The sequence below is a fragment of the Ambystoma mexicanum genome, chromosome 10 (assembly GCF_040938575.1).
Source record: "Ambystoma mexicanum isolate Mex_15411 chromosome 10, UKY_AmexF1_1, whole genome shotgun sequence".
NCBI classification, from domain to species: domain Eukaryota; kingdom Metazoa; phylum Chordata; class Amphibia; order Caudata; family Ambystomatidae; genus Ambystoma; species Ambystoma mexicanum.
This window is the reverse complement of record NC_090932.1, coordinates 1,280,325,552-1,280,341,376: the sequence shown is the minus strand read 5'-3', so window position 1 is coordinate 1,280,341,376 and position 15,825 is coordinate 1,280,325,552. Positions and strand designations below refer to the sequence as shown.

Sequence of the window (15,825 nt, the reverse complement as noted above, 5' to 3'; positions counted from 1 at the left end):
GGAAGTGAGATAGACTAGAGAGAAGGGACTGGTTTGTTTGCTAGTAAATAGGAATTAACTACTCAAAATGAAAGGTTTAATGGGGTGTGTAGTTCATAGTAAGGTTAAAAGAAAATGATATAAAAGTGCCTGCTGAAGATTTTGAAGTAAAAAAGATGAAGCATAATCCTCGCCTCCGGGCCTGACAAAGAATCACTGTCAACAGGGCATGCATTTTTGTGGACAAATATTTCCTTATTATAAATCACTGTGGCTCATATTCCCTTGAAAGACGGTTAAAGTGCATGCATTCTCTGCAGAGATGGTATAACTGTATGTATTCCCTAAGGAGAAAGATGAGGTATGTGGGAAGACTCTGTGTTTCAACATCTAGACTCTGCATTTCATCATTCACATTTTAGCGATGGTTTGAACTTCAGCTAGGGATAAGGGTGTGAGACTCATTGCTGGACTCAAGAGAATGAGTCTCAGGCTGAATTTAAATAGATGCCAATACACAGAGCACATGCTAGAAAATGATCATTTGCTCCATGATGCTATTTTGATGAACTGAGCTGCACTGAATATAATACTAGCATAAATTTAACATACAAATTAATCCAAACCCTTCTAACATGTAACTGAATCCCATAATAACATTTGGGCCAATACATAATGCTCTGAAAATAAGAAAGAAAAATGAACTTAAACCCCTTAAGTGCCATGGGGATTTTTTGGTGATTTCAGTATGTGGCCATTCAATGGCTTGTAACTTTTTTGTTACATGAGGTATCTCGGCCAAATTAGGCTCCTTTTTTTGCTACATGTAGGCGGTCGTAACGCCACCCAGGGATCCTAGGTTGCTGTAGGGGGGTGAGAGAAAATAAGCAAAAAGGGCAAAAATGTTGGGTTTTTTAAAAAAAATGCCAATATAATGATGTACAAAGAAGCCTGTGGTTTTTTCCTTGTAGGAGCTAAGAGCAAATGCTTTGCTGTGCTGAATTCCCCAATTTCCTGGCTTTCAAGAACAGGTTGAGTGGAAACGAAAAAAATTTGTTTTGATGTGGTTATCAACCGTTTTGTGAGAGGTAGGCGATTTTGGCCATTTTTGCCAATTGGACATGCATGGACGGAATGGAAGAAAAGGGTAGGAAAGCCGAATTGGAGGACAGAAAGGCAAGTATTTCTGAAAAGTAGACAAAATTCCAAGTTTCGGAAGGGGTGATTTGCATAGGTCAGGCAAAAACTAGGTGGGGGAAACTGCCATAGATTGGGGGAAAAACTGGAAAATGACAGAAAAAAAGGTATGTGTCGGACATGGTTGGCTTGGTACGGCAATGGCTTCTATGAATTTTGAGAAATGCAATACTCCGCTACATTCCCCCGACTCTTGCAGTTAGGAGAGCACACATTTTTTGTAGTGTTTTACAAAACAAGCAATACCACAAGCCAAACACTGAGCCATGGTACACAGGAGTTTTACGCTCACGGCCTGAACAGATGCACTTAGCATGTGTAAATCGGGAAAATCAATGTTTTTGAAAGAGCACAGGCAGACCTTTTCTAGGGTAGGTGACTTGTGAAGGTTACAAAAGTGTATGATGCCTAAAGCAGCGACTAAATGTAGGTCACATTTGGGAAATGAAAGGGTTGTGTGACAAAGGCCACCAGCAAATGGGTCAAAACGTTATGAAAACCACACAAACACAACACATGGCCTAACGTCCCGCATTCCCATAGGTGTCCCGATGAAAACGGTACCTCACATGTGTGGGTGCACCTACCTGGCCGCCAAGGGGAAAGCCTAAAACACAAGTAACCCCAAGTCTGTTTTCTGACCGGAATTTGAGACGCTCTGCCGACCGGCACAACAGACAGATATGGGCCTCGGGTGTCCAAGCCACCGGGGAAAACAGGGAACCCCATGCATTTCTGAAAAGAGGACACCGGTGGGAATCCGCAGAGGTATGATATGCCCAAATCGCCCCAAGAATTTGTTACCCAGACACCCCTGCAAAGTCCGAAATGTGGGAAAAAAAAACATATTTTCTCCACATTTCGCTCGGCTCACCCATCGAAACATGCCCCCAACAGCACATGGCCTACCGTCCTGCGTTCCCACAGGTGTCCCGATGAAAACGGTACATCACATGTGTGGGTGCACCTACCTGGCCACCAAGGGGAAAGCCTAAAACACAAGTAACCCTAAGTCTGTTTTCTGACCGGAATTTGAGACGCTCTGCCTACCAGCACAACATACAGATATGGGCCTTGGGTGTCCAAGCCACTGGGGAAAAGAGGGAACCCCATGCATTTCTGAAAAGAAGACACCCTTGGGAATCTGCAGAGGTATGATATGCCCAAATCGCTCCAGAATTTATTACGTAGACACCCCCGCAAAGTCCGAAATGTGGGGAAAAAAACGCATTTTCCGCACATTTCGCTCGGCTCACCCATCGAAACACGCCCCCAACAACACATGGCCTACCGTCCTGCGTTTCCACAGGTGTCCCGATGAAAACGGTACCTCACATGTGTGGGTGCACCTACCTGGCCGCCAATGGGAAAGCCTAAAACACAAGTAACCCCAAGTCTGTTTTCTGACCGGAATTTGAGACGCTCTGCCCACCGGCGCAACATACAGATATGGGCCTCGGGTGTCCAAGCCACTGGGGAAAACAGGGAAACCCATGCATTTCCGAAAATAGGACACCCGTGGGAATCCGCAGAGGTATGATATGCCAAAATCGCCCCAGAATTTATTACCCAGACACCCCCGCAAATTCCGAAATGTGGGGGAAAAAACGCATTTTCCGCACATTTTGCTCGGCTCACCCATCGGAACATGCCCCCAACAGCACATGGCCTACCGTCCCGCGTTTCCATAGGTGTCCCGATGAAAAGGGAACCTCACATGTGTGGGTGCACCTACCTGGCCGCCAAAGGGAAAGCCTAAAACACAAGTAACCCCAAGTCTGTTTTCTGACCGGAATTTGAGACGCTCTGCCGACCGGCACAACAGACAGATATGGGCCTTGGGTGTCCAAGCCACTGGGGAAAACAGGGAACCCCATGCATTTCCGAAAAGAGGACACCCGTGGGAATCCACAGAGGTATGATATGCCCAAAATGCCCCAGAATTTATTACCCAGACACCCCCGCAAATCAGAAATGTGGGATAAGAAATGCATTTGCTGCACATTTCGCTCGGCTCACCCATCGAAACACGCCCCCAACAGCACATGGCCTACCGTCCCGCATTCCCACAGGTGTCCCAATGAAAACGGTACCTCACATGTGTGGGTGCACCTACCTGGCCGCCAAGGGGAAAGCCTAAAACACAAGTAACCCCAAGTCTGTTTTCTGACCGGAATTTGAGACGCTCTGCCGACCGGCGCAACATACAGATATGGGCCTCGGGTGTCCAAGCCACCGGGGAAAACAGGGAACCCCATGCATTTCTGAAAAGAGGACACCCGTGGGAATCCGCAGAGGTATGATATGCCCAAATCGCCCCAGAATTTATTACCCAGCCACCGCCGCAAAGTCCGAAATGTGGGAAAAAAACGCATTTTCCGCACATTTCGCTCGGCTCACCCATCTAAACCCGCCCCCAACAGCACATGGCCTACTGTCCTGCGTTCCCACAGGTGTCCCGATGAAAACGGTACCTCACATGTGTGGGTGCACTTACCTGGCCGCCAAGGGGAAAGCCTAAAACACAAGTAACCCCAAGTCTGTTTTCTGACTGGAATTTGAGACGCTCTGCCGACCGACGCAACATACAGATATGGGCCTCGGGTGTCCAAGCCACCGGGGAAAACAGGGAACCCCATGCATTTCTGAAAAGAGGACACCCGCGGGAATCCACAGAGGTATGATATGCCCAAATCGCCCCAGAATGTATTACCCAGACACCCCCGCAAATCCGAAATGTGGGAAAAGAAATGCATTTTCCGCACATTTCGCTCGGCTCACCCATCGAAACACGCCCCAACAGCACATGGCCTACCGTCCCGCGTTCCCACAGGTGTCCTGATGAAAACGGTACCTCACATGTGTGGGTGCACCTACCTGGCTGCCAAGGGGAAAGCCTAAAACACAAGTAACCTCAAGTCTGTTTTCTGACCGGAATTTGAGACGCTCTGCCGACCGGCACAACATACAGATATGGGCCTCGGGTGTCCAAGACACCGGGGAAAACAGGGAACCCCATGCATTTCTGAAAAGAGGACACCCGTGGGAATCCGCAGAGGTATGATATGCCCAAATCGCCCCAGAATTTATTACCCAGACACCCCCGCAAAGTCCGAAATGTGGGATAAAAAAACACATTTTCCGCACATTTCGCTCGGCTCACCCATCGAAACACGCCCCCAACAGCACATGGCCTACCATCCCGCATTCCCACAGGTGTCCCGATGAAAACGGTACCTCACATGTGTGGGTGCACCTACCTGGCCGCCAAGGGGAAAGCCTAAAACACAAGTAACCTCAAGTCTGTTTTCTGACCGGAATTTGAGACGCTCTGCCGACCGGCACAACATACAGATATGGGCCTCGGGTGTCCAAGCCACCGGGGAAAACAGGGAACCCCATGCCTTTCTGAAAAGAGGACACCCGTGGGAATCCGCAGGGGTATGATATGCCCAAATCTCCCCAGAATGTATTACCCAGCCCCCCCCGCAAAGTCCCAAATGTGGGAAAATAAACGCATTTTTCGCACATTTTGCTCAGCTCACCCATCGAAACACGCCCCCAACAGCACATGGCCTACCATCCCGCATTCCCACAGGTGTCCCGATGAAAACGGTACCTCACATGTGTGGGTGCACCTACCTGGCCGCCAAGGGGAAAGCCTAAAACACAAGTAACCTCAAGTCTGTTTTCTGACCGGAATTTGAGACGCTCTGCCGACCGGCACAACATACAGATATGGGCCTCGGGTGTCCAAGCCACCGGGGAAAACAGGGAACCCCATGCCTTTCTGAAAAGAGGACACCCGTGGGAATCCGCAGGGGTATGATATGCCCAAATCTCCCCAGAATGTATTACCCAGCCCCCCCCGCAAAGTCCCAAATGTGGGAAAATAAACGCATTTTTCGCACATTTTGCTCAGCTCACCCTTCGAAACACACCCCCAACAGCACATGGCCTACTGTCCCGCATTCCCACAGGCGTCCCGCTGAAAATGGTACCTCACATGTGTGGGTGCACCTACCTGGCCGCCAAGGGGAAAGCCTAAAACACAAGTAACCCCAAGTCTGTTTTCTGACCGGAATTTGAGACGCTCTGGCGACCGGCACAACATACAGATATGGGCCTCGGGTGTCCAAGCCACCGGGGAAAACAGGTAACCCCATCCATTTCCGAAAGGAGGACACCCGTGGGATTCCGCAGGGGTATGATATGCCCAAATCGCCCCAGGATTTATTACCCAGACACCCCCGCAAAGTCCAAAATGTGGGGAAAAAACGCATTTTCCGCACATTTCGCTCGGCTCACCCATCGAAACACGCCCCCAAGAGCACATGGCCTAACGTCCCGCGTTCCCACAGGTGTCCCGATGAAAACTGTACCTCACATGTGTGGGTGCCCCTACCTGGCCTCCAAGGGGAAAGCCTAAAACACAAGTAACCCCAAGTCTGTTTTCTGACCGGAATTTGAGACGCTCTGCCGACCGGCACAACATACAGATATGGGCCTCGGGTGTCCAAGCCACCAGGGAAAACAGGGAACCCCATGCATTTCCGAAAAGAGGACACCCGTGGGAATCCACAGAGGTATGATTTGCGCACATCGCCCCAGAATTTATTACCTAGACACCCCCGCAAAGTCCGAAATGTGGGGGAAAAAAACACATTTTCGGCACATTTCGTTTGGCTTACCCATCGAAACACGCCCCCAACAACACATGGCCTACCGTCCCGCATTCCCACCAGTGTCCCGATGAAAACGGTACCTCACATGTGTGGGTGCACCTACCGGGGGCGCAAAAGGAAAAGGGTAACCCACTGGTAACACCAAGCCTTTCGCCACTGCCAATTTTGTTCATGTGGGCAACCTACAGATTTGGGCCTAGGGTGTCGAAGCCAGCAAGGGAAACAGGGAACCCCATGCATTTCCCAAAAGAGGACACCCGTGGGAATCCACAGAGGTCTGCCTTGTGCAAATTGCCCCAGTTTTTATTAGCCACAATCCCCGACAAAGTGTGATATTTAGTGGGGAAAAAACACAAAGTTCACTTTGTCTGGGGTTCTGGGTAATAAATTCTGGGCCGCTTCACGCAAGTCAGACCTCTGAGCATAACCACGGGTGTCCTCTTTTGGGAAATGCATGGGGTTCCCTGTTTTCCTTGCTGGCTTCGACACCCTAGGCCCAAATCTGTAGGTTGCCCACATGAACATGATGGTCAGTGGCGAAAGGCTTGGGGTTACCAGTGGGTTACCCTTTTCCTTTTGCGCCCCCGGTAGGTGCACCCACACATGTGAGGTACTGTGGTTTCATCGGGACACGTGTGGGGACCCAGGGAAGGTAGGCCATGTGTTGCCATGTCTGAGAATTGTCTTCAATTCCAGCCCATTTCAGAGACATTTCCCTGTGTCCACTCACTGAAACACGTCGCCAACAACAGATGTCATACCTTCTCGCGTTCCCACACGTGTCCTGACGAAAAAGGTACCTCACATGTGTGGGTGCACCTACCGGGGGTGCAAAAGGAAAAGGGTAACCCACTGGTAACCCCAAGCCTTTCGCCACTGCCCATTTTGTTCATGTGGGCAACCTACAGATTTGGGCCTAGGGTGTCGAAGCCAGCAAGGGAAACAGGGAACCCCATTCATTTCCCAAAAGAGGACACCTACTGGTGGAGTAGAGTTCTTCGAAGACGCGTCGAAGGATCCTTCTTGAGTGACTCCCTTTAAAGCAGGAGCCACGGATTGTCGAGAGGCGTCGAAGATGGTGAACTGGTCGTCGACGGCGGCGATGAGAAGTTCAAGGGTTCCCGAGACCCCGATGTCGATCCAGGCGGTGCTCGTCAGCGACGTCCTGCGAGGATGAGGTGTGCGGGGCACCTCGGCGATGGATTGTTCAGGACCGCAAAGAGTTTCAGAAGAACTGTGGCCCAACAAGGGCGTCGAGTCGTCGAAGTCTTTGTGGCCTTCAGGTGGCGGGAAACCCACCGGCGGATTCTCCTCCGCGCCTTGGTCATCCTCGACTTTCTCCGGCGGGACAAAGCGGTCGACGTTGCGGACGAGGGAGTCCTTGGATTCAAATGTTCTTAGGCAAAGGAGCGGGCGTCTCCGGTCGTCAGCGGCACGGCGTCAAGTGGTCCCCACGGCTGGGCAACACAACTTCGACGGGCCTACAGCGGTTACACAAACCTGCGAACCCTGGTCGATGGCAATGGACTTCGACAGCGGCGAAGTCCGGGTCTTTGCTTCGTTCTCCTCAGCGGTCCCGTCTCGGGTCGGCAGCCTTTCGAGGGTCTGACTTCCAGGGAGCTTCGGCGAAGGTTAGAGGTGCTCGATGGTCCCTCGGAGCATGGGAAGAGGGCGCCTTACCAGGTCCTCTCTCGGATCAGTCCTTGACGAGTTCGGCAGCTTTCAGATCAGGTCGAAGCAAATGCAACAGCAAGTCTTCTTCTTCCAGCTGGGCGTCGAGGATCAGCAGTTCCAGTTACTCTTAAATTGTAGACACAGCTTCTGAACAATTTTCAGTGGTGAGAGGTCCCCAGATATACTATCTTGCCTCTCATCCACACTGCTGGGTCACTCTCAGCAGCCAATCATACAGAAGGGCATTCATGCAGTCAGTCAGCCAATCAGGCACACAGTGCATTCAGGCCATCCTCCTCCCTCTCAGACACTCACAACAAGGAATGTGGATTGCGACAAGTACTCAGCCATTCAACACTACACACTGCATTCAGGCCGGTTTCGGGCAGGGTTGTCTCAGTCTTTGTCTCTCATACCAGAAACCAGCCAGCCACAACAAGAAGTGCATATTGGTCACACACTCCATTCACCCAGGTCCCACCCACAGGGCGTACCCACAACATACAGTCACTGGGAAGGCTCCAGTCAGTCTGGACTGAACTTCACAACAACACCATATATGGAACTTCCACCCAACAGCCAGTCAGGGGGAAGGGACAGAGTCAGGGCTTCCCAGGACTTTGGGAAAACAAGGTAATAGGTAATAGAAAGCAAGAGGCCACAGGGGCCATCTTGTTTTCCATCAGGAATCAACTGATTCCAATGGCAGGGCCTGGGGATCCCCAAAATGGAGGATACTCAGTGCACCTGTCAAAGTCAGCATGGAGCTGCCACCAGCCTATATCCTGCTCTGCGGGCCACCCACAGGTGCCTAAAAACATACACTAGGGGCACAGGGTTGTACCCCCACCCACGGGTGCCGTAAGGGCATCCCACGGGTCTGTTCACCAAACCAAAAGAGAGAGAGCTGCACCGCCAGGAGTCCCACAGGAACTCCTGTGTGGAAAATATGACAGAACACACGATAAAAAGGCAGTAAAGGACAAGGATACGGAGGCCCTGTCCCTCCGATGCATTTCCAGCATCACATGGCCCATCTCATGTAGCCCTCCCCAGGGGCAGATAAGGGGGGGGCTGTCCTGCACTCCTCCCTGGGCTCAGGCGTCCGTTCCTAGGAGCAGATATCTGGTCCCAGGGAGGGCTGCATGACATGGCACCCACTCCATTGCGGGTGGGGGTGGGGTCAATGCCCCATCCCATTAGAAAATTCCCCGACCCTTTGGGGTGCCCCACCGCCCCCCCTAAAAAGCGTTCCACCATTTTCACTTTTTTCCTTTGGTAACCCAGCTCCCCTTGGTGCAGAGAGGCACATTGATGTGCCAATCTAGCCTCGGGGTACCCAAACCTTACTGCCCCACTCACTGGGGGGCCTGTCCCACCATTTTTGGGGGCCCTCTTCCCCCTCACCCCAAATGGGTGGTGGGGGCACCTCATGCATGCCTCCCTGGGCCTCCTACAAACGGCTGCGTGAGGTACACCCCCCTCCATTTGGGGTGTGGGGGAGGGCCCCCAAAAATGGTGGGACAGGCCCCCCAGTGGGTGGGGCAGTAAGGTTTTGGCACCCCGGTGCCAGATTGGCACACCAATGTGACCCTCTGCGCCAAGGCAAGTTTCGTAAACAAAGAAAAACATTGAAAATGGTACAGTACACTTTAGGGCGGGCTGAGGGGCACCCTAAACCGCCAGGTCATTTTCTAATATAATGGGGGGTGACCCTCTACCCCCCACACCAAATGCAGGGGCGGGGGCATCTCATTCAGCCCTCGCTGGGGGCAGATAAGAAGGGGGCATCTCATGCATCCCTCCCTGGGGTCAGATGCCCCTTCCTAGGATCAGATATCTGCCCCCAGGGAGGGTTACATGAGGTTGGGCCCTCCATTTGGGGTGGGGGGGTGAGTGCCACCCCCCGTTGCAGTACAACATTCGCTGCCAATTTAGGGTGCCCCTCAGCCCCCCCTACGATTTTGGATTTTTGCTTTTTGTTTACCCAAGTTCGCTTGGCGCAGATGGCCACATTAGTGTGCCAATCTGCCCCCAGGGTGCTCAGACCCTACTGCCCCATCTATTGGGGGTCCTGCCCCACCTTTTGTGGTGGCCCTCTCCTCACCCACACCGAACGGAGGGGGGGCACATCATGCAGTCCTTCCTAGGAGGCTCAGGGAGGGCTGCATGAGGTGTACCCCTCAGCCATTTGGGGTGGGGGGGAGAGGGCCACCACAAAAGGTGGGGCAGGACCCCCAATAGATGGGGCAGTAGGATTTGGGCACCCTGGGGCCAGATTGGCACACTAATGTGGCCATCTGCGCCAAGCGAAGTTGGGTAAACAAAGAAAATAATACAAAATCGTAGGCTGCTTTTTAGGGGGGGCTGAGGGGCACCCTAAATTGGCAGCGAATGTTGTACTGCAACGGGGGGGCACTCCCCCCCCACCCCAAATGGAGGTCCCCACCTCATGCATCCCTCCCTGGCGTCAGATAGGGGAGGCCCCACCTCATGCATCCCTCCCTGGGGTCAGATGCCCCTTCCTAGGAGCAGATATCTGCCCCCAGGGAGGGTTGCATGAGGTGGGGCCCTCCATTTAGGGTGGGGGTTGAGTGCCACCCCTCGTTGCAGTACAACATTCGCTGCCAATTTAGGGTGCCCCTCAGTCCCCCCTAAAATGCAGCCTACGATTTTGGATTTTATTTTTTTGTTTACCCAAGTTCGCTTGGCGCAGATGGCCACATTAGTGTGCCATTCTGCCCCCAGGGTGCCCAAACCCTACTGCTCCATCTATTGGGGGTCCTGCCCCACCTTTTGTGGTGGCCCTCTCCTCACCCACACCGAACGGAGGGGGGGCACATCAAGCAGTCCTTCCTAGGAGGCTCAGGGAGGGCTGCATGAGGTGTCCCCCCCAGCCATTTGGGTTGGGGGGAGAGGGCCACCACAAAAGGTGGGGCAGGACCCCCAATAGATGGGGCAGTAGGGTTTGGGCACCCTGGGGCCAGATTGGCACACTAATGTGGCCATCTGCACCAAGCGAACTTGGGTAAACAAAGAAAATAATACAAAATCGTAGGCTGCTTTTTAGGGGGGGCCTGGGGGGCACCCTAAATTGGCAGCGAATGTTGTACTGCAATGGGGGGGCACTCTCCCCCCCCCCACCCCAAATGGAGGTCCCCATCTCATGCATCCCTCCCTGGCGTCAGATAGGGGAGGCCCCACCTCATGCATCCCTCCCTGGGGTCAGATGCCCCTTCCTAGGAGCAGATATCTGCCCCCAGGGAGGGTTTCAAGGGGTGCCCCCCTTTCTACTTTGGTTGGGGGGGTGAGGGCCACCCCTCCTTTCAATCAGTAAAACATCCATGGTGGCTAGTGGCCCCTCACCACCCCCCCACTGCTACCCCCACCCCCTTTTCCCATCAATTTTATTTTTATTTTTTACATTCCTTGGGGGCAGATGGTCAGCCATCTGCCCCCAGGGTTCATGTGCATGTGCCCCCATGCTTTGGGGGCCGGGGGGGAGAGGGCTGCTTACTTGAAGCAGCCACCCCCCCAACTCACAAACAAATTAATGGTGGTCCAGTGGGTTGCTGGTCACGGATCCGTGACCAGCAATGCGTCATATCAGTGGTGTCCTTGGAAAGGGGAGAACCTCCTCTTTCCAGGGACACCACTTTTGTCATATCCCTGGTGGTCTAGTGGGCCCCAGGGCCCCAAACCCACTCCCACCTCCCCCATCCCTCGATTTTTTTTTTCACCCCTGGGGGCAGTGATCATCTGCCCCCAGGGGTCTCTGGTGCTGTGGCTCCATGCTTTGGGGCCACGGGGGGAAGGGAGCCGCTTACCTAGTAAGCAGCCTCCCCTCCCCCCGCATCACAAACGGTTCTGTACTGATCCGGTGGCATTGCTGTCCGCGGATCGCGCGCCCTGCGCCCGATCCGCGGGCAGCAATGTCACACAATGGGTATTGTTGGAAAGGGGAGGATCTCCCCTTTCCAACGATACCCGCCTCGATCTCCGGCTTGAAATACAGCTGGAGATCGAGGCGGAACAAGAAGGTCTCTTACCTTCTCTCTTCCCAGCAGCAGCCGAAAATGGCTGCTGCGGGGAATTTACTTTCAGTTTCACGCCGACGTGCGTTACGCACGCCGACGTGTGACTGAAGGTAATCCAGTCCCCTGGCAGTGAGGGGGGACCTCCCCCTCACATAGCCCGGGGGTTGGATTACAGTTTTGCTCGATCCCTGCGTTGCAGGGATCGAGCAAAACAGAGTGCCTAAACCGACGAGCCGGCTCATCGGTGGCAACCTGGAGCGCTTGCCACCGACGAGCCGGCTCGTCGGTGGCACTTAAAGGGTTAAACATGCAGGCTGCATCTGCGCTGTGTGGTAAGTTGAAAATGTGAAGATCCGTTCTACTAAAAACATGGCCTTGTATTAGAGCAGGAAGCGCAAGAGAGATGTATATGTTTTGCTCTTCAGCAATGTAGTTTGCAAAATGAGAAACACACAGAGGAAATCGCGTGATGTTTTAGTGGGTGGATCTGGTCAAAGGGAGATGTTCTTGAATGAAAGAAGGCTTTGAGGCAGAGTTAGAGAGGCATTTCCTCTTCTTGCAGTGACTGACAAAGGAGGCAGAAGTGCTGGTTCCTGAGCAGACTGGGTTCAGTGCTTGCAAGCTCACTAAGGCTGAAGCTGTCTCTCGCCTGGGTTGGCATGTTTAGAAGGGCTGCAAAATCTGGAGCGATCTTACTTGTGAATGACCCTGGAACACTAGCAAGCTGAGTCGGGGAATATCGCCAGCGTAATCTAGGTAATTATAAGTTAATTGAGGGAGTGAGTGATACTATGTAGCATAGCTCAAATAGTTCAGTCAATTTTTAGGTGCTGTATTAGAGATTCGAACTTAATTGTACATGTAAAACTGTGTTCATACTTCTCAAAGTCTTGCTGTTTTTCAAAGGATATTTTTCTTGCCAAGTTTTATGAAGCCAAGGTTGATTTAGCAGAGGTAGAGCAAACTACCACAAATACCACCATAGTAAAATACCATAATAAATATACCACCATACCAAAGTACAGGAAAATACCACAAATACCACCATAACAAAATACCACAATAGAAAATACCACAAAGTACTAGATATAACCCCAAAATATATCTTACAGGTAACAACATTGTCTGAGGAAAAAGAGCTTACCTTCCTTTGAACTGCTTTTCTTCAAACCACCTTCCTCTCTACTCCCTTCTTTTAAAACAACTTCCTCTGAACCATTTTTCTTTGAACCAACATCCTCTTTAGCGACTTTCTCAGAGCCACCTCCGTCTGAGCCCTTGTCTGAAACACCTGCTTTTGAATTGCTTTTCCTTAAATCTTCTGACTTTGAATGTATTTCTTCTGAACTACCTTCCTTTGAACTGAGTTCATCTGAACTACCTTCTTCTGAACTGCTTTCCTCTGAAGCGCTTTCCTCTGAACTGGCATTCTTTGAACAACAGCAATTGTTTGCACAGCATGTCTCTGCACATTCTCCAAAGTTGCATAGATCTGTCGAGAAAATAAAAGACTTGGCATTCCCTGATAAACCAGGGAGGCAGCATTTTTTTGGACAGCGTGTCTGTGATGTGTCTTTTTTAGAATTGCCCTTCTTTGATTTGGCTTTTTTGGAATTGTTTTTCTTAGTATTGTCCTCATCTGAAGTGTCTTCCTTCAAAGCACCTTTCTTTGAATTATTTTTCTTGGAATTACTTTTCTTAGAACCATCTTTCTTGGAACCATTTTTATTGGAACCACCTTTCTTGGAACCATATTTCTCAGAATATGTTTTCGTGGAACCATCTTTCTTGGAACCAACTTTCTCTGAATTATTTGTCTTGGAGCCACCTTTCTTAGAACCATCTTTCGTGAAACCACTCTTCTTGGAACCATCTTTCTTGGTACCATCTTTCTTGGAGCCAACTTTCTTGGAACCAACTTTCTCAGAATCAGTTTTCTCTGAACCATCTTTCTCTGAATCATCTTTCTTGAAACCACCCTTCTTGGAACCATATTTCTTGGAACCAACTTTCTCAGAATCATTTTTTTTGGAACCATCTTTCTTAGAACCATCTTTCGTGAAACCACCCTTCTTTGAACCATCTTTCTCGGAACCAACTTTCTCGGAACCATCTTTCTCAGAACCATCTTTCTCTGAATCATCTTTCTCAGAACCAACTTTCTCTGAACCATCTTTCTCAGAACCATCTTTCTCGGAATCATCTTTCTCAGAACCATTTTTTTTGGAACCATCTTTCTCTGAATCATCTTTCTCTGAATCATCATTTTCGGAATCATCGTTCTCGGAATCACCTTCCTCTGAAGTATCTTTCTTAGAACCATTTTTCTTGGAATCCTTTTTCTTAGGACCATTTTTCTTGGAATTTCCTTTCTTTGGACAAATATCCTTTAAACAACATTCCTTGACGCATGAGCTACGATAACCATTGTTGATGGCAGAGAAACTTAAAAAGCAGGCATTCCCTGGGGAATAAGCACAGGGACAGCAATTTTCTGGTGGGTTAGCACAAGGGAAGACATTTGCTGGGCTGGGTCCAAAAGCCCATGGATTGCAATGTTCTGAGGTGTTAGCATATGGGCAGCAATTTGCTATGGTTGGGATGTGAACACATGGATGGACATTTTCTGTGGTATTAGAATGGGGATTTCTATGTTCTGGCGTGTTGGCATAGAGAGAGCAAAATGCTGGAGAAGTGGAATGGGAGCAACAGTTTGCTATAGTGTTGACATGGGGCCAGCAATGTGCTGGGGCATTAGCACGAGGCCAACAATTAGCTGGTGGGGGATAACTAAGACGAGCTCTCCCTCTGGCACACATCATTTGTTCAGTTGCGCTTTCAGAAGCACTGGGGCTGTACTGGTTAAGGGTCAATGGTGTGAAGAGGGATGGCCTGGTTATCCAGGAAGAATCACTGCAGACCAAGTATGTATTATGTGGTGAGGGGGCAGTGGGGCAGTTATTCACTTGAGAGACAGGAGTATAGGAACAGCCGAAGTTCGCAGAGGGGGGATTTTCCTGGGAAATGTTAAGGGCATTTTTGGTAAACGTAAAACCCTGTGGGAGCATACTTAAGCCACCCTTGATGGTACGTTTACGGGTTAGAAATCTACAAAACAATTAACATTAAGTATAAAAAGAAGGAAAAAACACGTGTCTGTAAATGGAAAGGCCGCTTGCATGTGTAGAGGTGCGGATTAAAAAAGACAAGCCCTCTGTGGCTATAAAAAAAGTGGGCAGGCACAAATAAATAGTGACTGCTTCGGTGAGATGAGCGCTGGATGCTGACTGTTCCACTTGGGGAAACAAAATTGCAGCCATTAGATGAAAATGGGACCGAACGCTCAAGTAGCCAAAATGGAGCGGAGCCGTGCTGTTTTTTTGTGTGAAAATAATAGCAGGTATGTTAACCTAGCCTTTTGAGAACAGTAGTCAAGATGTAATCTGGATACGTTTATGTCTGACAGGGTCGCGTGGGGGTTGGGGGAGCAACTGGGGTAAGTACGATTACAACGCAAGACTTTGGCTTTGTGGGAAAATGGGGTTTGGCGTACAAGTGACCCTTGAACGAAAATACGGGAGATGGACTCAACAGGGAAAATTGAAGGAGCGGGGGAAGCTGTCTTGATGACCAAAAGCACTCGTTTAGTTGTAAGAAAAAAGGGGAAGGCGTGCCTGGCTGCCTGATGCTGGGCAGGGGTATCCGAGTCCGGTTAAAAGAAGGAGAAATAGAACAAGTGCCGGGCGACAGTGGAATCAGGAAAGGATACAAACACGTTTCCAGTGCAAGGGTCGGGGCTCGGGACTGAAGCTTTGCCAGCGTCTGGCTGAAAAGTCATATGACGCGACAGACGATGCGTTGTCTCTCCACTGTGAGTAATCAATGGCTCGGAGCCACTATACTGTCATACCTCTCCCTCTATTGTCTGTCTCCTGTGAATTATAATTGTTCTTTCATAACGCTTCATACCAGCGAGTGGTTCCTAAGCGCGGGATAGGGATTCTCCCTGTGAGGAAACACCTCTTATAGGTGCTGCCAGTACTCCTGCTTAGAGAAGCCTAGCATATTATTGCAGTGCTGGTGGTGGTGACTACCACATTTCATATTCATAAACACAAAACCTAACAGATCTAATTAAGAACTATAGGACCAACATTCTATATCCGCTGACAGCACAAAGCGAGCCTTCTGTGGACGCCATGTTGGTGGATTAGGAACGGACACATGCTAAATGTACGTTTTACACCCTTGCT

General features: G+C 50.5%; 1 protein-coding gene across 1 annotated transcript in view; it reads right to left on the bottom strand.

The window, feature by feature from the left end:
* The window catches only part of LOC138493320 (uncharacterized), a 46,706-nt gene extending 31,338 nt beyond the window's left edge, over positions 1 to 15,368 (bottom strand). The window contains exon 1 of the mRNA XM_069620396.1: positions 12,717 to 15,368. Coding sequence (XP_069476497.1) covers positions 12,717 to 14,640 — 1,924 coding nt within the window. The 5' untranslated portion in view covers positions 14,641 to 15,368. The remainder of the gene's footprint in view (positions 1 to 12,716) is intronic.
* Between the last annotated feature and the right edge of the window lie 457 nt (positions 15,369 to 15,825).